The 23,379-nt window shown below is 34.5% G+C and overlaps 1 protein-coding gene across 1 annotated transcript; it reads left to right on the top strand.

Annotated features, from left to right (window-relative positions):
• The first annotated feature begins 11,560 nt into the window (after positions 1-11,560).
• Positions 11,561-23,249, top strand: LOC146739409 (uncharacterized). The gene is made up of 10 exons (XM_085502768.1): positions 11,561-11,721; positions 18,800-18,879; positions 19,211-19,238; positions 19,714-19,869; positions 21,062-21,184; positions 21,389-21,464; positions 21,611-21,654; positions 22,215-22,376; positions 22,480-22,558; positions 23,171-23,249. Exons 2-10 carry the CDS (start codon positions 18,811-18,813, stop codon positions 23,247-23,249), a joined length of 816 nt encoding a protein of 271 aa, XP_085358894.1. The 5' UTR covers positions 11,561-11,721; positions 18,800-18,810.
• The last annotated feature ends 130 nt before the right edge of the window (positions 23,250-23,379 follow it).

The raw sequence follows: 23,379 nt of genomic DNA on the forward strand, positions 1-23,379 counted from the left end.
TTGCAAGTGCTAGTGCTGACATTTTGTCACAGAAGTCATATTCATGTTTGGGACTACATGACAGGGCTGTGTGGCCATCTCTCTGTCAAATGGTATTTTTAATGCACTATCTGCATTAGTTCAGAGCATCTACAGTGCCAAGTTTCATCAAAATCCAAAAGTGTTTTTTTAGATATCAGTGGAACAATCATGGAACAGCTAAAAATCAGCTAATTATCATGCATATTAGGTAATTAATATGCATAGATTTTTACCAAAACCTAATCAAATCTGCACATTTGCCCAGAGCATATATGCACCATGTTTCATCAAAAATCGATGTATGGTTCTTGAGATATCAGTGGAACAGACACACACAGAGACACACAGACAAACACACTAACTGCAAAGACTCCCTTTTTGTGCTTCGCACACGGGAGTCAAAAACACATTGCGAAGACTCAACAATCAGGAAAAAAACCCAGAAATCCATGTCGCACTTGTGTTGAAATACATTTTGTATTTCACGTCAGATATTGTTTAAAATAAAATATTCAGTCCAAGCCAAATCGAGGTCAAAGAGTCAGATTGCATGCATATAATTATAGATAGTTAAAACAAAAAGTATTTGATTTTTTGTCAGCTGTTCAACATCTATAAAAACCAGAAAGACAATTATAAGACAAAGTGAACCTCAGACATTTTTCTTTTAGTCCGAATTTTAAATGCGAGCAAGTGGGCAGTGATATTTCAAGGTTTGCACGGTCAAAAATAAAGAGGAAATTGTCCGAATTCAACAATCGGTTGCAAAAGGTGAGAAAAAGGTGATTGGAAAGCGGAAGCGGGTGGGAGGTTGTGCGAAAGTACTGTAACTTTGCACAACTTTCTTTTAAATCGTTTTATTTTCCAAGTCAATATTCTATTTTACTACCGTTCTCGACCGCGTTAGCGCCCATGCCCGGGCAAGCGGCAGCCCCACTTTTGCGCAATTTTTATACTTGGGGTCACATTCGGCAAAGCGCCCACCCCTTCAAAATGCAAGTAATTTAAAACTTGGTCTTGCATAACGAATCTTGGTAATCGTTTTATATGATACAGCGTGGATATAGATCGCTGTGAACATGAACTGAACATGTTGTGAATGCATAGAACATGGTAACCGTGCTTAAACTACGCTTTGACAATAACCCGGTAATACAAGTAAAATGCGGTAAATATTTCATGCCATATTCAGTTTACCTCTCAAAAATGGCTAGTTACTAGTTTTTTTGGAAAAACCATGTCATTTATTCACTGAAAATAATTCCAACAGATCGTACTTCGATATCGATAATTCAATTCCGCATTGCGTTACCGGAAAGTCTTCGGGAATTTCCGAAGAATTGTGTCAGTACAACACAGTATTCTGATTGGTTAACAACCAACTTGACACATTAGGTCAAAGGACGCTGCTGCAGGTCAAATTTGCATATGCATCATGGCGGAAAGTGATTTTCATCGAGAGTTTGCGTACGATCCGACACTTTCGTCAGTGAAGTTAATATGACAATTTTGACTTTGACTGTGTTCCAACAGTTTCAAATGTTTTTAATATCGTAAATTCTGGTGGTACGTAATTAATATTAATTTCTTCATTGTGAAAATCAATGACGACACAGCTAATTTCGTAATTTGATATTCCCTCAAAGACGTTATCTGTCCCGTGATGAATCAAATTTTTCTTTTGCACTCTTTTTCGAGGGGGGTGCTCAGGTAAGCGCTTACCGCTAAAAAATCAAGATTTTTATGAGTTGATGCAGCAATTTTGACACAGCATTTTTTTTGTATGAACAAAATATTTTAATGGAATAAATCTGCACAACTTACACATAAAATCTAGGTTTTTAGAAAGTTTTGGGGTTGAATATGGTCGCCTGTCGGCCATTTAGCACTACTTAAAATGAAATTTTGGACATTTGTATACCATCATATGTACCAAGTTCAGTTCACCAACTTGAGATACAACGAGGGATGGGTATAATCCATAATGCCCCAGACTATGACAAGCTGAGGGCTAAACAAATTGGAACACAGAAACAAACAAATCATCAACACTTACCTACAATGTTTCTTTATACGGAGAGATTGACATTGTGTCTTCTTACAAGTACCATCACCATCATGGATAATTACATTATTAGATGTACTTATCTCCAACAACTGACCAATACCATCTGTCCCATAGACTATTACTTGCTACGTGGAAAAGCATAATAAAATATGTTTTTAGTAATCTTCAAGTTTAAATGTTCCCACAAGCCAGTTGACGTCAAATTATCACTTGTGGTCATATATTGAATTCCACATGGAATAAGCTAACATCCAAGCTAGGTTCCCGCTTACGTCAAGCAATCTAGTTATTTGTTAAGAAAACTTCAAAATTTCATTGATGTCAGATGATTCCAAAATGAATCGGTAATCTTTATCTACTTTAGAAACACAATTTTGCAAACAAGATGGGAAAAGTATTTAAAAACACGTACCGGTATATAATTGAAAGACCTAAAAGTCAAAATAGCTCTGCTGTCCTACAAATGTGGTAGCCAAGTCAAGCAATGCACGCCCATAAGACAAAACGCGGTTCAGGCTGTTGAGAATATGTCAACCTAACTTCATCGAACAAATTGTACACAAAAATAAGGTAAACCTAAAATATCTAAGCAATCATGTTGGTAGTGTTCAAGAAAGTGACAAAAATAAAGAATTGGTGATATCGTGATGAAATGAACACATCTGACAGAGGTCCACCTAAGGTAGTCTGGCAGACTACTCCAAATGTTTTTTTTACTGTTCCATGCCAGAATTTACTAGCCCTGGGCTAATAAAGAACTAGTATGAATGTCTAGCCCTACATTCCAATTTAGAAAACATTCAGATTTTTGAAAAAGAAGAAAAGAAAAAAGTTTTCAACAGATACAAACAAATCAAATAGATACAGGCAAGGTGCCTATATAGATATCAAATTTGAAAGCATTGAGTTTTAGTTTGATTCCAAGAGTAGCAGAAATTATAGACAGATGTCAACAGGCAATCACCCATAAAATAAGCCATGCATGCATGACACAGTCCCTGTTAGTTATCAAATTTAAGATTTATAGTTTTGTTTATATTATTATACCAGGTAGTTGGAATATAAACATGTCAGGAATATAATTATGATGATTGTTTAACATAACAATTATTGACATTTGTATCTGATCATGAAACGAGTACTTATTTATATTGAGAGATATTGCTCTGGAACAGCTTTAATTAAAACAAAATCAGCCGTTTTGAAAACAAGTATATATCTATAACATTATGTATAATGAATATATACAAGCAGCCTCTCGGCTGAGATAGCTCCGCTGTTAGCAATGCACATTTCAATTAAAGAACTGAAGATATCATTAGAAAATGAACAATATGTGTAGTATGCATAGCAATCGGACTTGCTGTTTTCAACAAGAATTCAAAAATATCACTTTTTACCAAAAATGACATAAATATTCATCCAAATTAGGTAATTGAAGATATCATCACGAAATGAACAAATCTGAGAAAGGTAAACAGGTAGTATCTATATATGTAATATAAAAGCAATCGGACTTGCGGTTTTTAACAAGAAGTCGAAAATAGCACTTTTTACCAAAAATTACAAAAATATTCACCAAAATTAGGGAATTTAAGATATCATCACAAAATGAACAAATCTCAGAAAGGTCCACATCTAGCATCTATATATGTAATATCAAAGCAATTGGACTTGCGGTTTTTAACAAGAAGTAAAAAAATATCACTATCGACCAAAAATGACAAAAATATTCACCAAAATTAGAGAATTGAGGATATCATCACAAAATGAACAAATCTGAGAAAAGTCCACATGTAGTACCTATATATGTAATAACAAAGCAATTGGACTTTTGGTTTTTAACAAGAAGTCGAAAATATCACTTTTTACCAAAAATGACAAAAATATTCACCAAAATTAGAGAATTTAAGATATCATCACGAAATGAACAAATCTGGGAGAGGTCTACACAGGGTACATATACACCAAGTATCAAAGCATTCAGGCTTACAGTTTTCAAGAAGAAGTCGAAAAAGTAAAACATTGACACGGACGACAGACGCCGACGGACAATCACTCATATTATAAGCTCCGCTCGACAAAGTCGACAGCGGGGCTAAAAAAACACATCCAAGAAGAGAAAATGGTTTGGTCCGAGTGTAAAGTCCTTTTACACCCACCCGACACCCAACTGCTATGCCATAATACTGTCCGAATATTAATTTGTATTTAATGGTGAATGTAGTCTGACGCCATGGTCAATATTTGTTAATTAAGTTTCAGTGGGGTTAGGGGGATTTGGGAAAAAACTAAAGGAATTTAGTTTTTATTCTACATTGAACTTTTGATGTTGTCCCTAAGTGATGCTAGCTATCAACATACTGTATAAAAGTGACACAGTTATCAGCCACTAAGTGTAGAGACATACTTTTTAGTATTTAGGGTAATTCTCGCATACAACAAATATATACTTTTCTATATTTTATTACCTAAACTTAAGATGAACTGTCATTATTTATTACGGTATAATAAAATGTATTATTATTATTATATACAATGTACAGATGACAGAGCTATCTGATACAAAGTGTAGATGCCTTATTTTGAAATAGACTTTTTGAGTACTTGGATGCTGCTATCTACATACAATGTACAGATGACAGAGCTATCTGATACAAAGTGTAGATGCCTTATTTTGTAATAGACTTTGTGAGTATTTGGATGCTGCTATCTACATACAATGTACAGATGACAGAGCTATCTGATACAAAGTGTAGATGCCTTGTATGCTGTCGACATAGGAAGTAAAGTAAGCAAATAACACCGAATAAACGGCAAGGTAAAGACTACGTCTAATTATAGTAAATACGTACTGCGTGAGTAACTCGAACCGGCGCTCGCGTACGGCACCTAATCACCCAGCTTCACGCCACTACACGTCTTCCCCTCAGCCACCGGTCATCCCCAAAAAAGGATGCTTAATAACCGAGCTTATTACGTGCAGAGAACATGAAACCCGTCCACGCGATCCACGCCACACAGTTCTATTATTTAAACGTGTAAGAATATGTCATATTAAAGCTCAGATTGGATAATTTATGCATAAGTATGATTTAATTTGCAAGAAAAGGAATGATAGCAAGGCTGATGGTCAAGATGAGAAATTATACAACAGGATGTTAGTAAAACTCTGTGATTCTAAGTTTACCGTCAGTTTGACAAGGCGGACGCCGAAGATCTGTCCGTAATTTAGCGACAAGGGATATAAGAATTTCCACCTCGAGATCAGAGTATAAGTTTATACGAAATCCAAAGTGTCTGAACAACGATCAAAAACTACAATTGGTGGAACGCAGAAAATTGTGCGTTTTTGGCGGTAGTTGTTTGGTCGTGCAGATCACAATTAGTAGTAAAGATCAGACACTCGAGGAACGAAAACTTTCATACCCATCTATGAAAACACAAAACAGAACTTACCTTCGACAAAATTAACCAGGGCAGAGAAAACTGGAAAACCAGTGACAATATTGAAATATTGAGCCGATTTTATCACTACTTGAGTACAGGTCCAAAAACAAGTGCCTTTGGTCTACGTCAGCTAATTGCGCGCTACTCTTCTTCACATTCCCAGGGTTCTTTGCGTTTATCCAGCGCGTGCTATCGGTCCATTACAAATTTGCATATTCATTAGGACAGCCTTGAGTTTCCAGAGACAGTTTTCTATTCACCGCTCGTCGTTGGACTGAATTACCGCGGTGTGATCAACATCGCATGCGTCGTATCTTTACGTACATATTGTTTACCACCATATTTATCACGGCAATATTATTTTGTTCATATTTATTTGAATTCCCTGAAGGGGTTTGTTTAGGTTACTTTATTTGTTCACAATTCTTAAGGCCAGACTTTTATTATCCCTTGTTTCGTGAACCCGCCGAATGAACTGGAGCCGAAAATGAAATAAAAATAAAATTTCATTTCAGCGTAATTTCTCGCGTAAGTGCAAACAATTGCTAAAAAAAATATTTTTATCTTCATTTTTTTCCGCCCGCCGCCTAACAAATCCAAGTTGCATTTTGATGGGAGTATCATGATCAAAGTACCGAAGTCTCTGCAGAAATATACTTTATGCTCGTTGGTTGACAGTGAACCTCGGGTATTGACCTTTCTGCGTGCTGCTTGAGGCTACTACGCCATGAAATCCCTCATTTATGCTGAAAATTGTGCCACATTTGGTACATTGCCAACCAGGTTATACCTAGAATAAAATTGTATTTCATTTCTTCTCTCCGATCAATGATCTCACTTACAATTTTTTGAGAATCACACAAATCTAATGGAAAAAAAAGAATTAATTTTATTTTTTTCCCCGCCTCAAAAAAATGACTTATAAAAACTCGAGAAACAAGGAATAAAAAAAGTCTGGCATTAGTATCTTTTGTTTGTCAATTAGCATGTTGAAGTAAGCAATTCAATTCTAAAACCAATAAACGTTTCAAATAACAAAGTTTTTACTCATAGAATTAAGGGCGGATTTCACAAGTGTCATTCCATGCACATTAGCACGTACATCTGTTTTATCATTGTGCTCTCAAATGTTAGCTACTTATTATGCTACATGCAGAAGGCCTGTAGATGCAGCGATATAACGTTTGGCGGAAGGTTTGTACATTTGTCCGCTACTATAGTTAATTAGCTCCTTGGGTTCGGATTAGTCCCTTTAAAACTTTCACACTATGTTTTATTCACTTGTATTCAGTAGGTTAGTAATCACGTGATTAAGACTAATCAAGTATTTATACATCATGGTTTGAAAACAAACATGCTATAATAAAACCTGAATGGTTTTTATTTTGCGTCAAAACCCATCACTTACATAGTGTGACAGATTGCAACTCTAATAGATACAAGCTCCGGAAAATATTCAAGAATGTAGCCCCCTCACCAACTGAATAACTAAACTGTAGATAATTTCATTATAAAACATATACAATCAAATTTAATATGATCTGTATTGTTTGAGCTCCAAAATCGCCGTTTAAATATAAAAAAGCAAAAACAGAAATGTAATTGATCCATGCGCCCACAAACCTGCATCTATACTTTGATGAATTACAAGATATTGAATGCTCAAAACCAAACCTGTCGGTGTCGGCTGCTTCTGATGTTATGTGACAATCGCCACATTCCCAAATAGCATTTATCTTAAACAGTGTCCATAACCATACATTTTAGCTGGCAAAACAAATGCAACACTACTGGTAAATTGTTAACGTGAACACTAATGTTTACCAACCTGCACATGTAGAGTACGCTTTGTGAAATATGTCTAATTCCCAGTAATAAATTATTTGATTAATAAATAAATAATCAATTATTTTTACAAACGCAATTTCACCTTGGTCGGCTTTTTTGAAGATAAGCTAAACATAGAATTATAATTGTAATTTTCAAAGAATAAATTTGCTTAACAAATTACTAAACTTGTATTTATTCAGTAATTTTGCATTAGTTAGATATTCATCTTATGACACTCAGTCAAAAACAAATGATAGTCACCCAGTTTCTAACATTGACTGGTAGAGTTAAATAAAGAAATAAACGTGTAATGCCAGTTTAAAAAGTTAACTGCTACTTTGTAATTCATGTGTTTTTCGATTCAATTGAATGAGTTGTAGATTCAGTAAATTATTACATGTGTTGAGTTTAAACTTGATTTTCACATAATTTTTGTGTTGAGTGATTCTATTTAATGTGTTAAATATTACATTATGAATATTCCAGATCGGTCGATTGTTGCGATGTGGTATCCGATGGCATTGTCAAGATTCACTCGTAAAACTACTTGTGAATAACTGCATTGCTATATAAAGGGCAATCAATAGTTTCTACAAGTGAAAATTCACAGCCAAGAAGATGAAAAACCCCGCGGCAGAGATATTACAATACTGCAAATCAGTCCAAGCATTTTTGCAATTCCACATGCTCCAGAACCTGTTTCTATTTCCTCCACACCCCGAGTAGATAAAAGGTTCACACGTTCCCGTTGATTGGTCGAAATACCATCGTAGTAGCATTGCTCTACAGTGACCTGAATGTGACGAACCTGTACATCGATTCTTATCTGTGAAATACAAAATAATTATATCATACGTAGAACATACACGTTACATCTTATACTCGTACAGTTTTGTGCGCCGTATAACAGTACGGCATGAAATATAAATTTTGAGGATATACTATAAAGAACAATATTATGCAGATGGAAATGTGGCTGTGCACTTCCGTATTATATGTCGGATACTTCTCATTAATCAAAGGGAAACTGTAAATATATATATATATATATATATATATATGCATACCATGCTGACACTTGTTCATATGCTGTACATATATATTTTGTCGGTTTTTGCAGGCGGTTACACGCATTGAGCATTCGTTTCGATAAGTATTACCGTCAGAGCCACACACTGGTATATACCCTTTATAACACATGAATGGACAGACGCATCTATCCCATTTGCACTGCACATAAAATCCGCATCTCATCGACGCACACGGATCGGGATTTTGTCCTGAAAATGAATTAAATTAGTTAATATAAGGCAATCAGTCACTAAATTTTAGTCTAGCCACACTACATGAAATACTATAAAAAATATCGGGGATTTATTCCCAAAAGCATACAGTGGCTAAGCGCTATGCTTCAGAAAAATGTCTATCCGCTCCAGATTATTTATTTTTGTAGATGAAACTATCATATCCCCTTGTCTTATTTGTATATCTAGAAAGTTTGTTTATTTATTTAGTTCCTGACCACCTCGTTTTGTTTCAGTTACTATAGATACCAAATCATAATGCAAATGCTATAGCCTGCCTGGCAGCTTATATGCAAACTTAAATTTACCGGCACAATCCAGTACGCTACCATCATCATTGACAAATTTTGCCTTACATTCCGCACAGTAATCAACTTCACATCGTGCGTATGGATATCGCTCGCACTGAGTGACTTCGCAGGGGTTTGTTGGACATTGTAAAGACTTAGTACCATCTGGGCAAATGAACGTGTCCTGGGGAATGGCATCTGTCGCGTATGTCGCTGAAATATGTAAAAGAACAAAGTTTGGTTTATATATGATTTAACGAGAACAAACACATGGAAGTACTGTAATTTTGGGCGTGCGTATAATATGCAATATGCCGAATACTTCTGATTATTCAAAGACATATATATATTTATATGCATACCATGTTGACACTTGTTCATATGTTGTACATGCATATGCTGCTGCTTTTTGCAGGCGATTACACGCATTGAGCATTCGTTTCGATAAGTATTACCGTCAGAGCCACACACTGGTATATACCCTTTATAACACTCGAATGGACAGACGCATCTACCCCATTTGCACTGTGCATAAAATCCACATCTTATTGTCGCACATGGATCATCATTTTGTTCTGAAAATGAATTAATAGGTGAACTTAAGAAATCGGTCATGATTATCGGGTATATATTTCTACAAACATAATAATATGGCTGAGCGTTATATTTGAAAAAAACATATCATATCAAATATATTATCATCTGAAACTAGTTGTATGTTTGTTTGTTTGTTTATTTTCTGACTAGCTTAATTTGTATCTGGATAGTATATATATAATGAATTATAATGTAGCTGTTAAAGCTTGTCAGCGTATAATAGTTATTACCAGAGCAGTCCAATACGCTACCATCATCGTCGATGAATGTTGCCTTACATCCCCACAATAATCAACCTCAGGGGTTCGTTAGACATTGTACAGAGTTGGTACCGCCGGGGCAGGTGAATGTGTCCTGGAAATGAACATTTTATGAGCACTGTATAAGTATGAAAGTAATTTGACAATATACAAATACACGGGCCAGAGAGAGAGGGTAATCGGTTTAATTTTGCAATAACATGTAGTATAACAGAAATGTGCGATAACAATGTATATATTAATCACAATGTTATTTTTTTGGATAAAAGATGTTTAAGAAAGATATTCTGAAACCTAATCTATGCTCTATAATATGACATACTCACCACAGCCCTGCATACAATAAAACTACACGCTGCCCCAATCGATATTCTCAATAAAACTGGTAGCGTCCGCATTTTGATTACCTAAAATTATCCATATAAATTTATATGTGTATCAATAGAATAGTTGACGTTAAAATGATAATAAATTCCGACATTCCGCCTTACTGTACAAACGCGAATGTAAAGCAACGGCGTTGGGTAGTATAAGCGCACCATACGATATACGTGTTGTAATAGCTAAAGTAAACATGGCCTGTTATTAAAGGTAAATTCGAGTATGTCAGTTATAGTTATGTCACCTCTTAATCAAACACATATGGGCTTGCGATGTTATTCCATTTCTATACTCCAAAGATTAACATTTTGTTTAGTAGATTTTATAATTACGCGGGCACGTAGTAACATATGATTTGAGATACAGTACAGATGAAGAGTTGTTATAATGATGATGTCAAATTATTTCCTCGTGACGGTAATACTTTTATAAATGTTCCCTGTATCAGTAGCATTTACTGTTTCATAATTACCTAATTTATTCATATCATGAAATGAATCAGTGAAAATTACATTAAACAGTAAATCAATTAGACTTGCGGACAGTATCTTGTTTATTTTCTGGTGTTTTGTTCAATAAAATAAAATATTTAGAGAGAGTGTTACTGCGAAATAACCCTTGCAAGGGACATACGTCTCGTGTTTATAACGCTGTAACCCGTCTTTCGCCATGTGTACACTCACATGATAAATTATTTTATAGAAAACACCAAAAAAAATACAAGAGAATGTTATTAAGTGTAAACTTCATCGGTATATCATCATAGATTTAGTGAAATACCATGACATTGAAACTAATTTTAGTTTTGCTGCCCTCTCTGGCAATTCCGCCTTTGGTCTGTGTTAAAATGGGATTTCATGATGGTGTAGGTTTGTAATAAAATCATGTACAATTTCACGTGTGTTTCTTAGTTTGTTTATTTTTTATTTGCAATCAAATATACTATATCATTTGACTATGACAATTGTTTGTGAAAAGCCATTGTGTCAACACAGGTGGCGCTATTCAGCACAGACCTGTGTCTTATGACGCATAACTAGCCTCTGAAGGCTAAATATCAATAATCCACCATTTATTCAGCGTTTCTTCCGCGGAACTATATACAAGTATTTTTTTCTTGTTTTTAACACATTCTCTCCTTATTTTTAGCAAGATTGAATCTTTAATGAATTGATCAATTAAAATACCGCACAACACTCATCAGCATGCCTTATCTTATTAACATTAAAATGTATGTAAATTGCGAGGTTAAAGGTCTAATGTTTCTCAATACTGTATTGACAAGCAGATCGCCGGAAACCAACCGAATAGCGCCATCTGTGTTGGTACAGTGTGGAAATAGTTCCGACCACTTTTCCCATAGTTCCACGCGCGGTATGTGTCAGATCGTTTGGTTTGCGGCGTTCTGCGTGTCAATGGTGAAAAGCAGCTACTCTAACCAACCAACTAACTAACTACGCATGACTGCCATGCGTTGTTAGAGCTGTGCAAAAACACGTTTTCTTTGCTTCAAATACTTAGTAAGTGACTATTTTTATTCCAATACGTTTTGTAAATACTTCTTAGTTACTGCCGTTTATTCATTTTGTTTTCTCGGTAAAAATCTACCGTATTTTAGTTGATTATGTTTTTCACTTTTAGTTTGCTCCTCGTGGGGCTTTTCCAAGATGGCGGCCTCCACGGCGAGTACACGTGTTAACCATTTTGCAGGGCTAACACGTAAACATGGTCTGAAATGCGAATCAATTGATGGGATACCAATTGAAGCATATGTTAAAAGTATTTCTGCTATTCTCAAACCTGTGAATATTATTGCCGCTTCCCGAATGAGCGGAAGTGTTATTGTTTTTCTCGACTCTGTGAACGCTGTTGAAACTGTTTGTACAGCTGGTCTGTCAGTGGGAGACTGCTTTACCCATGTGCAACCCCTTGTTAAACCTGCCACTAAAATAATTCTCTCAGGTGTACTCCCATATATACTAAATCACATTATTCAAACTGAACTGTCAAAGTATGGCCGCGTTGTTAGCAATTTGCGCTTAATTCCACTGGGGTTCAAACAACACGAGCTGAAACACGTCAAATCCTTTCGCCGCCAAGTTTATATGTTGTGCGACAATAATGAACTTGACGGTGTCATTAATTTCACTCATGAGAAGCGGCAATATCGTATCTACTTGTCAACTGATGATATTGTTTGTCACAGGTGTCAAAAAAGGGACATATTATGAGAAACTGCCCAGTAAGTCAACAGCAAACTTCAAACGACCCAGTTCGCGATCATTCTATTCCAAATAGTAAAACCCGCCCCGACCCTGAACCAATACCTGTTGATCAGTCTACTATTGCTACTCGTGATAGAACTGATGAAGCAAACGACATTACCGACGCCATAAAATACCATGTGAAAAATGGACACCTATTTTCCCAGCATACATTTCGCACTAACTAGCCAAGACTTGTTGTGTAATTTCAACCAATTTCAATTGTCAAATACTGCCTTTTAAGTAATCAAATTGACATTAAACTTGGTTTTCCATTTAGAATAGAATATTGTCTTCTCATTTCATGAAATTCAGACACATAAATTAAATTGTACGATTAGAGGAGGGTTACACAAAAATATGCTAATTACGATAAACATGACAGCTGTGAATTGTGTTAATAAATCATGAAACCAGAGATAAAAGTAAACTTGCCTAAAAGAGTAAGTCATGGTTTATCAAGTAACTATGCTACTTGAGAATTTGAATTTAGGGGGGGGGGCAAAAAAATCTTGCCCCCCAAAATATGGTTTTGTATGACTTGGGGTGTTTCCAGTCTAAAATCAATTATATGGTATTTTATGCGTTCAGATTGTGCAGAACGTAGGGCATTTATCTTATGGCATTATATGGCTACAGTAATAATTAAAGATATGGTACTTTATGGTTTCAGAAGGAATAAGTACTCAGCCAGATAATATGGGTTTTTATGGCTTGGGAAAGGAAATCGTTGATCCATAAAATACCATGTTATGGTAAAATATGGTTTGGGGAATACACGTTTATTTTATCATAACCTCAGGACCACAAAATATTGTACTTTATGGTTTCAGAAGGAATAAGTTTTCTGCCAGACAATATGGGTTTTTATGGATTGGGAAAGGAAATCATTGGACCATAAAATACCATGTTATGGTGATATATGGCTTCAGGTTTTTATTTGAGAAAATATAATTACCTAAATGCGACGATCAAATTCTGTTAAACTCTGAATAATTTTGAAACTCAAAATGATGTCAACAGATTTAGCATTTACATGTACTGCCCGTGTAGTAACCTTTTCATGGGCTAAAACAGCTGTCATTTTGAAAATGTTAATGATCTTCATTTGTTTATAGACTAGCGGCACTAGAAGAATTTGTTTAGCAAAAGAAATGAACATTTCTACAGTTTGACCACTGATATATTTTGGCTAAAGAAAAACTAAGTATAAATATGATAAACAAAAACGTCTGGACAGATAGAAGCAAACATATGTCATTAGTCCAAACAGATTTGCACCTGTGTATCAAATTTTAATGAAATCTTGATGGTATAGTAACACATGGTTTAGTGAAGTCTGACACCATGTATTACCATAAAATTTTAAATCTGAAGCCATAATATACCATTTCACAATCAAGTATCATATAAAATGCCATAAATTACCATATTCAATCCAAGTGTAACAAATTGTACCATAACAAAACCATAATGTCCATAATAGCTGATACCATAATAAACCATAAATCCATACCAACATCAATATGGTCCAATCCATAAAAAGCCATGTGTGATTTTTTAGTGATGACTAGAAAAATACCTTTCGTGTATTTCATAAAAGTAGTATAATACATAAAAGACATCATAATAGATATAATGCATACAAGTTGTAAGAATATTCCATAATCTAAAGTTTGGGAGATGTAAAACCAAAAGAGACATTGTGCAAAAATGGCTATGGTATTTTAAGGTATCAGGCAAAAATGCCCTCTATTTTCACAAGGTTTTTTATGGTGTCGGTAGGATAACACAAAATATATATTGGCTAAAAGAGGGTTAATGAAAATGGTGATAATGATAACAATAGTCAAACGATGGAAGTTGACGACACGCCCGAAAAAGTCACGGAAACAATACTATAAATGATAAAGGTGACGATAACGTAATAGGTGTCAATGTGTAAACTATACTACTAATCCTGCTAATCATAATGCGTCGCAACATAAACAAATATTTATCGCAAAGTTTTATTTTTATTTTTCCAGTTTGGTTTTACAAAAAAGTGAGACATTTCGTTATCGTCACAAAATAAACCGGAAGTTAAATTGGACAGAGATTAAAATACACGAGAATTTCACGCAACATGTTTTGCCTGACAGAATCTCGTAAGTATATGAATATACTTCAGAGATTATGAGTATATGTATATTGAAATGTAATATTTCGGAGGATGCCATCATGGGAACATTGTACACCACTGTATTTGAGATGAAAGCATAATGCAGGCTAACAAGTCGTGGTACAGGGATATATATTATAAACGAAATTGTTTGCAGGATTACAATCTGAATACCATTAATTAACTATTAATAATTGATACAGTACACCGAATCCGTCCTGTAATATACAGCGTATCCCGACGATAAACGGTTTGGGGTCACAGAGTATTGTTTTTTATGGATATTGTCGCCGGATATTTAATTATGTTATCCTGTCGATAGTAAATCATGTGTAAATTTTTGAGGAATTCCGTGAGATTTTGTTAAGACGTGGAATCTGCAATACAGTCTGGTTAAGTTTGACCACTTAAGATTGTGTGTTAATTATACATCGCACTATTATGCAGCATCACGCCTCCGTTCAATCCCGATCCAGTGATAATTAGAAAAAATAGCCTGAAATAAATCAGCGTGTAAACTGTCATGTGAACAATTCACGTATTGAGCTACAGCTCACACTTCATGGAATGTAGGATATATATTCATATATATATTCATATATATTCGTTTGTTTAATTGTGATGTAAAATTTTATTGTAAATTTTATTTTGAGCTTCTCGTCAGTCGTACATATAGATACATCATTAACGTAGAGCAATTTATTTTCCTTATTGTTTACTAGATGTTGTGTCAATAATACCAAATAATCATGCACATAAAATGGACAGAATATATAGATATAATGCTGGTCGTTAAAGAGGCTCTACGTGAATGTCAATCAGCTGGTGAAAACAAGAATCGGTTATTTTGGAAGAGATTCCCTGCATCAAATAACGATCCAGTTATCTACAGAGAATGTAGATTTTTGGATAACATTATGTATATATATATTGGGCAATTGGTTAATACAAATATTGGCTGTATAGCTGGAATGGTAATACAAGAGCACGATGTCGCGCAGCTTCAACGCGAGTGGTGCCCTAGGGGATCCAGTATCATCGAGTATTGCAAATTCAAAGTCTGACAAGCGAGACTATATGTACGGCATGAGCCATTGATTCGGATTCAAAGACTGACTGTAGTATTTTTTATTCTAGAAACACAATATTTCAACAATTGTAATGACGTGGCAACACATGTAGGCTGACACATAAAACATACATGTAAAAAGCGCCCGCTAGAAACGACCAACGTATTCATTTGCCGCCTGTATTCATTTGAACCATAATATGCGCACACGTAATAACGAATGCGTAGACGTATTGTCAGCAGATATAATCCACGCCATGGGAATGCAGCCAAACACCGAACGGAAACAAAAAAGCCAGCGGCAAATATTTGTTTGTAATAAAAATTACAAAGCAAAACAGGTTTACTGGATATTTTATTACTAACGCTCATCATATAAACTAGTTCTCAAAAAAATAGGTTGAAAAACAGGCGACGACGATACAAAACTCGTGTTCAGAAAGAAAAGGGATTCTTCTTTTATTGTGTTGCATCGCCGCTAGGTGGCGCGATTTGTAGCACAGGTGTATCGGAGGACACGTACATTCCTGTGTCATCAATTCATCTGTCATTTCGTTATCTGTAGTCAAGCTTGTAGATAAACCGTTTTTTTATGAATGGAAATGTTCCAACAGCTATTTAATATATCATGCCTACGTCACATGGATTCATATGGTCTCGAAGTGGAATTTTAAAAATATGGAAAACGCAGACAATAACGTAAATAATTTCAACCTCAAATGCGTTACTTTGCTGTCTTAGGTTTATTGCGTTTCTAAAATATCTAAATGCCGCGATATTTATAAATGCGCAAGTAACTATTCTATGTTTTGTTTAATTATTTGTTTGCTTGAATTAAATGTCAACCGTGAATTAGTCAATCACATTACATAACACGCCACTGGAAAACAAAAATTTGCAAAAATACGCACATCACAAACCCAGTATGCGTATTATCCAGAATTTTTCAACAATCATAATTCAAAACCCTTTATTACCTATTTCACATGGGATTCTATTAAAAACATGATTAATAACTGAAAAGATATGTTTATATAATTGAACCAAACGTGATAGTGCGACCGATACACTCGCAGTACAGCATGTGCAATTTTACTATGTATTTGTAATTTATGTTGAAGAATAAATAACTTTGCACCCACGCAAATAATAGAGTTGGAAATTAACTTTTTCCTCAAACATACTTGCTTTCTTTCCTGATACTTTAATAATCCTTAATTATCTAAAAAAAACGAGAAACAAGCAAACTAATCACTAACCAGATGCAATATGTTCTCTCAAGGACCGTATGGCGTACACTTTGTTATTTTATTACATCTATTGTTTTCATAAATTACAAACATGTGTTGGCATTTTTTTGAAAAATCCGTATTATTAACGATAAGAGTTGGATTATTATTTTGATAACTAATCAATATTTCATGTACCGACAAAGCAAGTATTAGTGTATAAAGTAGCGATTTTTTACCATAGTACACACACGGCAGATGACGGTCCAATTTTAAGGTTAGTCTTATGAAATGTTGTTGGTGCATATTTAATAAGTAGATGCGTACTTTATGTGTTACTTACTTAGCACGCATTAGACTTGACATGAAGTTAGGTGTCACGGCCTTAAGTCACATGGCAGTCCTACTGTACTGCGAGAACGAAATTACACATTTAAAACCGAACTTCTATTAATATTTTTACTGTGATACGTATAAATTCGAATAATTTTGTGTTCATATAATACTATGCGAATATAAACAATCGATTGCTAAGGTTATTTATTTCACAATAAGACAGTTATGTAGTAATATTCGTGATTATATACGTAGGGCGATTTTGAGACGCAATCTCTGGCTAAATCGCCGATCTCTTTTTTTGCTTTCCAACGTGAACAATAGACCGTGACATCGACACATTTGCATAAATTATATGAAAAAACGGGGCTTTTACGGAAAAAAAACAATACAGTATTTTAATGTTTTGTACTAAAATGCGTTACAACTAATGAAAACATTTCAAATCTCAGCTAGCAAAAACAGACCTACTGCCAAGGTCTGTTCAAATTTCAAATTGTTCGATTTCTGCCATGGGTAAAAATAAACCAGCATTACGCTGTACTCGAACATTTCTGATTGCATACGTTTCAGGATTTGTCGGCCTTTCTATGTTTTTGACCAGATAGATGCTTCTAAAATTCGTAAACACGAATGACTACAACGTATTTATTTGAATCTTCCTATCATTAAAAGTTTTGTCAAAATTGAATTTTTACGCGAGTTAAATTAACTTAAAAAATGTGACATTCCCGCGCTTTTATAAGGTTTTCCCTATGTTAACAACAATCTGTCATTACAGTGACTAGCTAGTGTGGTATGAATCCACACTCGGTCGATGTGGTACTTCGCATCGTAGACTCATAATATCGAAGTTGTTAGCTTAGAAAATAAGGACTGAAAGTATTACCGAACAAGCAAACCTACAGCGTTAACGCGTTAACTGAATATTGATTCGCTGTCCATCGTGTATTTTCGTAAAAACCCGAATTGTATTTGTCTCAGCACAGTGTGAATGTTTTTGAAGTCAACATAGTGACGGACATACCCTTGAGGCTATACCTCGCAATGAAAAACAATTTGTGTAATATGTTAATTAAATAAACAATGTTTACGCTTAATCCGAATTGCAATGAACAAACCAGCCAGCCAACCAACCATCAGGTGTTCTATTTGATATCCTTCTGCGAGAGTACGTTCTTTCATGTAAATTTTAAACGAGTAACGAAATACTAACGAAAATCCTAACGTATGTATAACTTCATACCCAGAGAAATAATAATCTGATTCGTTACGCTTTAAATCTGATCGCTCGTTGTATCAAAACATAAATACATTTTAATATGCATTGTATTCGGCAGCAATGAACTTAATGTGGAAATGAGTTACACGGTGACGTATGTTCTTTCGACAAATATTAATCAGTTTGCTTGGGTGTGTACTAGTATAGTCTCATTGGCTGTTGCTCATAGTATTCCGCGAATCGGTGCGCTTTATTTTATCGCCTTTATTAATTTACGTTTTTTATCACAGTAAAATTTTCACCATGTTTTCATTCAGTTGTCTGCAACATGAAGTTAAGTTTATTATTGGTAGTTTACACATGCGTAATTGCATGTGCAAATGCACGCGGTTTAAGGGTAAGTATAATTAAATAAATACTCATTTCCGTTGTTGTATATATATTCCCCCTGATTGTCTTCGGCCATTTAAACGAAAATTTAGTTTCGATAGAAGCTTAAATTGAATGCACGTTACCAAGACACTGTATATTGGGAACATTTCAATACCTAAGTGAAAAAACATTAGATAGTACAAAACACAAGTGTATGTAGTATAAGAACAATTTTACTCTCTATACATTTTACGTCCTGATTACACATGCCTTTTCAAATTCACGCTGTATATCACATCTATTGCCTTCCTCAGTGTAAATTTAACGCCGTACTTTTCTTTTTCTCGACATACCAGCAAGTTGAAATAATAAGCGCCACTGCTGGTGAGTATTTGTATTCATTGTTTCAACGTATTAACACGATATTCCTGATTAATTAAAACTACACGGTGTGTTACAAATATCGATAGTGTGAAGTGATGGCCTGGATAAGATATTATCCAAATCAATATCAATATATTTGGAGAGCTTTGATTAATAGTGATATAAATTATATCCTAATCTGCAATCATAATATATATATATTATAGCTCGGGCTCATTTTTTTTACAAACTCATATTTTCTCTTGGTTGCATCATGGAGGTACATACCTCTATGGTTGCATACTTTGAAGCCCATTTATCTTCCTTGATTCTCTTCTTACCTCCAAGATTTGATCCTATTTAGTGAAATGTTTGTAAATTAGTTTGAAATACTATTATAATAACAATAGTTTATGAAGTATATCAAGCATCATATAGATTGTAGTGACGACTGTGTTGTTGAAAGTCATTTCATATATTTGAAATATTATTCTAGAATTGAGATGTTCCGATGGATCATTGGTTAACTGCTTAGTGGATCCATGTGATGTGACGTCATGCGAACTTCCTTATGCTGGATGTGAAGCGGATTACTGCGGTGGTTGTAACGCTATATACTATGATGCTGACGGCAATGTATTGGATTGTTCGGGTAATTATACCATAACTGATTATATCATTGAGTACCATCTTATGTATTGACTATGTAGTTTACTTTTGTTTTTGTGTGCCGTTTTATCAATGGTTGTCAATCAATTGTTTTGTGTTCTTGACTTGTAGATTTCCCTATAAGACTTTTGTTTGAGGATTTATGGTTGGATATGTTATTGCAACATTGGAACACAGAAATGTTTCAGCAGGCTTACCTTTGTTTACTGGTTTAATGTTGTTCATTAATCCACAGCTCAATTTATGCATTCGAGTTAATCGCAAGCTAGATCGACGTGGTAATCATCAAAGTGTATGTTTTGTAATACGTCAAAAATAGTTAATAATACAACTATGAGTCAATATCATTGATGTTTCACCTCATAATACGACTTGGATATAATAAACCGTACTGAAGAATTTTCCAGTATATGTTCACTCTTGTTATATCGTAAAATATTACGATTTCAATAGCACTACATCCAAAGTTACACTTTTTACCAAGGAGATTGTAACAAACTTAAATATAAAGATGCAATCATGATTCGAGTCTTCAGGCTGAGAATTGCCCGCATCATGTTGTCAAACTGTTTTTATCCCGGCTAAGCTTGATTACTTAGAACAACAAAAGTGTCGTCTGCGTATAGACATATTTTAATAACAAATCAAATATTTCATTAAGCTTTTTACAAACTATTGACATGTATTTGAAAATCTAAACGATACACCCTGTGATCTTGATATCAAAACATGAGTGGGAATGTGGCACAACAAATAACGATGTATATCCATCTTTTAGAACTTTATTTGGAATTGCTCCTTAATTTGTTTGATGTGTTTGCCTTGTTCAGCATGTTCGTAGTTTAACAAAGTTAGTTATAATTATTATTGTTAGTTATTATCTTTCTATACCGTAATTACGCTAGATATCCACCACTTCATTTATAAAAATAAGTCCCATAACACTCACACGTCAGCTGTTTGTATAAACCTTATAGCTTTTATTTTGAAGCTTTGGTTTTCTTAAAGATTTGTTTTGTTTTATAATCACGGAAGCTTTGAATTTCTTACTTTAATACACGTACTCTGTATATTTTTATACTTCCTCTTCACAGTTGGGCTAAAGAGTTTTAAACGCGTTTATCAAATATTCCTACTTCTGATGCTATTGTCGTACCGTACTTTGTTATTTTCAGATCTCCTTGGCGAATGTCCAAGAATTGGTAATGATGACCAAATATGTGTCCCGTGCATAAGTGACAGGAACTGCGGTACCTCTGAAAAATGTTGTGATGATTGTTGCAAGGTTGCTGTAACAAGTGAGAATTTGATATCAATGTATATTGTAGTACTCATACAATGAAATTTCAATATGTGCTTTAGTCGATATAATAATAACAAAGTTCACCCCAGAAACAGTGGACATACAATGTCAATGACATCATAACTTATTTTCTACCTCGGTTTCGCCTTGGTTAACAATAGGAGTAACGTTTGTATATTGCTAACCCCATTTTATGTAGAGCCGTATGGGTGTCTTATGAGTGATGGTTCATTCTGGCCAGATGGTGCTTATCGTATAATAGACTGTGTCCTATGGTATGTACGAGTACAATGCAATATATAATGTCACGGTTCATTCAATATTCACGTTTATTGTAATATAAAGTAAACACGACAGTGAATTCTGTTCGATTTGTGTATGTGTTATTATTTTGAATATATAATTTACTTTCTTTACTCAGTCAGTGTCAAGGCACGGCGTTTAGGTGCATTGTACAGGTATGCGGTGAGTTCCTTTAAAAGTTTCCACCACAAAATCCTTTAAATTTAATACTTTTTTAGTTCATCGTTTATCAATCATTACTATGTTCATAAAAGATGTCTCGTATTTCAGAGATTTGTGAACGTAAAATTGCAAAGTAATTTAATTATCATGGTACCAGAGCACTTAATGCACGGAGTTTGATTGTTCATGTACAGTAACCAAGACACAATATTATAAATTCTTACATAACCTACATCACATGATGAAATGTAATTTAGAATAGACTTCTACACATCACTGTCTTAAACTAATCCATTTTTAGTTAAGCAAATTAATAATTTATTAACAGCATGTGCAATCAAATCATACAGATTTTTTTTTAGAAATTTTATTAAGTTTTATGATTTTCCTCACGATCAATCTAGCTCCAATGATCTTGAAGTCAGTACTTCTTCATGGATATAGTATCAGTCAATTTTACAACATTGTTATTATTGTCTAAACAAGCGTGTTTCATGTATTATGTCAAATTGGCTTGCGATAAATAAATGAAATTATATTATAAAGTTTTTCTTTCATAGATGTGCATCCATGTACCGGTGGTGTTCATTTGACCTCGCATGGTTATACAGTGTTTTGTGGTACCACTCCTCAAACGGGATCCATTATTATAGAAGACTGTCCATTCGGGTATTCCTGTCTCGGAGATACCAACTATAAATATTCTCTGTGCTGTCCTGATGGTAAAATATTTTTAATATAATTCAGTTTGCACAATTGTATGGACAGTATAAATTTACTCTTTCAATTATGAATATTAATATATTATATTTGATGTACCGACAGATACTACTTTGGGCTGCTATGTGAATAATGCTTATATACCAAATGGTGATTACTATATTAACGACGAGTGTTATGCATGGTGAGTTAAAATGCGTAAGAAACTATTTAAAATGAAAATGAACTTTTGGAAGCATATCTTTATTATCTTTCCATATAAATTAATTACATTTTAGGGATTCAAGACCTTAAACAGCTTTCATTATTATGTTTATATTCATATTATGCGTTCCTATTCAAAATATATTCACACCAGTTTTTATTTAGTTTAGATTGACCCCATAGAGAAAGCGTTCCTCTGAACGTTCACCGGCTTTAATGAGTATAGTGGGGATGAGTCACACAGAAACTGAAAGTCAAATATAAACTGACAGCTCTCAAATCCTCGTGCTCGTACATTTATTTAGGGGTCTAAATTGTTGGTTGGTAACATATATTTGCTCCACTTAGATTCAAACTTGTTTTTGTTCGATTGTTGATGTCATTTAATTGCTTCCAATACTGCATACATCACACAGATGAGGAAGATGTCATATGTCATACATAGTTTAAGGTTTGTTCTCCTGCGGGCGTCTTGACATCCGGGCATTTCTGCTATGTCACTTTACTTCGTATTGTCGTTATCAAGTGATCTTGTTGCACATGTTTGTCATAATCCAGATGTCATTATAATGTTGACTTTGTTTTTTTTCAGTCAATGTGTAAACGGTAGGATTACACGTGAGGACACACCGTTATGTGGTAAGTGTATATCCATTAACCTCTGCATATGAAATGTGAAAAGGATTTGTTAACGCATAATATAACTTGTTTGTTGACGCTAGTGACGTCATGGACTAGTAGGATCCACAAATCGAGGGCGAGTGGATAATACACCCCATGAGTCCCATTTTCATAAAGACA

The sequence above is a fragment of the Saccoglossus kowalevskii genome, chromosome 8, assembly GCF_978046115.1.
Source record: "Saccoglossus kowalevskii chromosome 8, keSacKowa6.1, whole genome shotgun sequence".
Lineage (NCBI taxonomy): Eukaryota > Metazoa > Hemichordata > Enteropneusta > Harrimaniidae > Saccoglossus > Saccoglossus kowalevskii.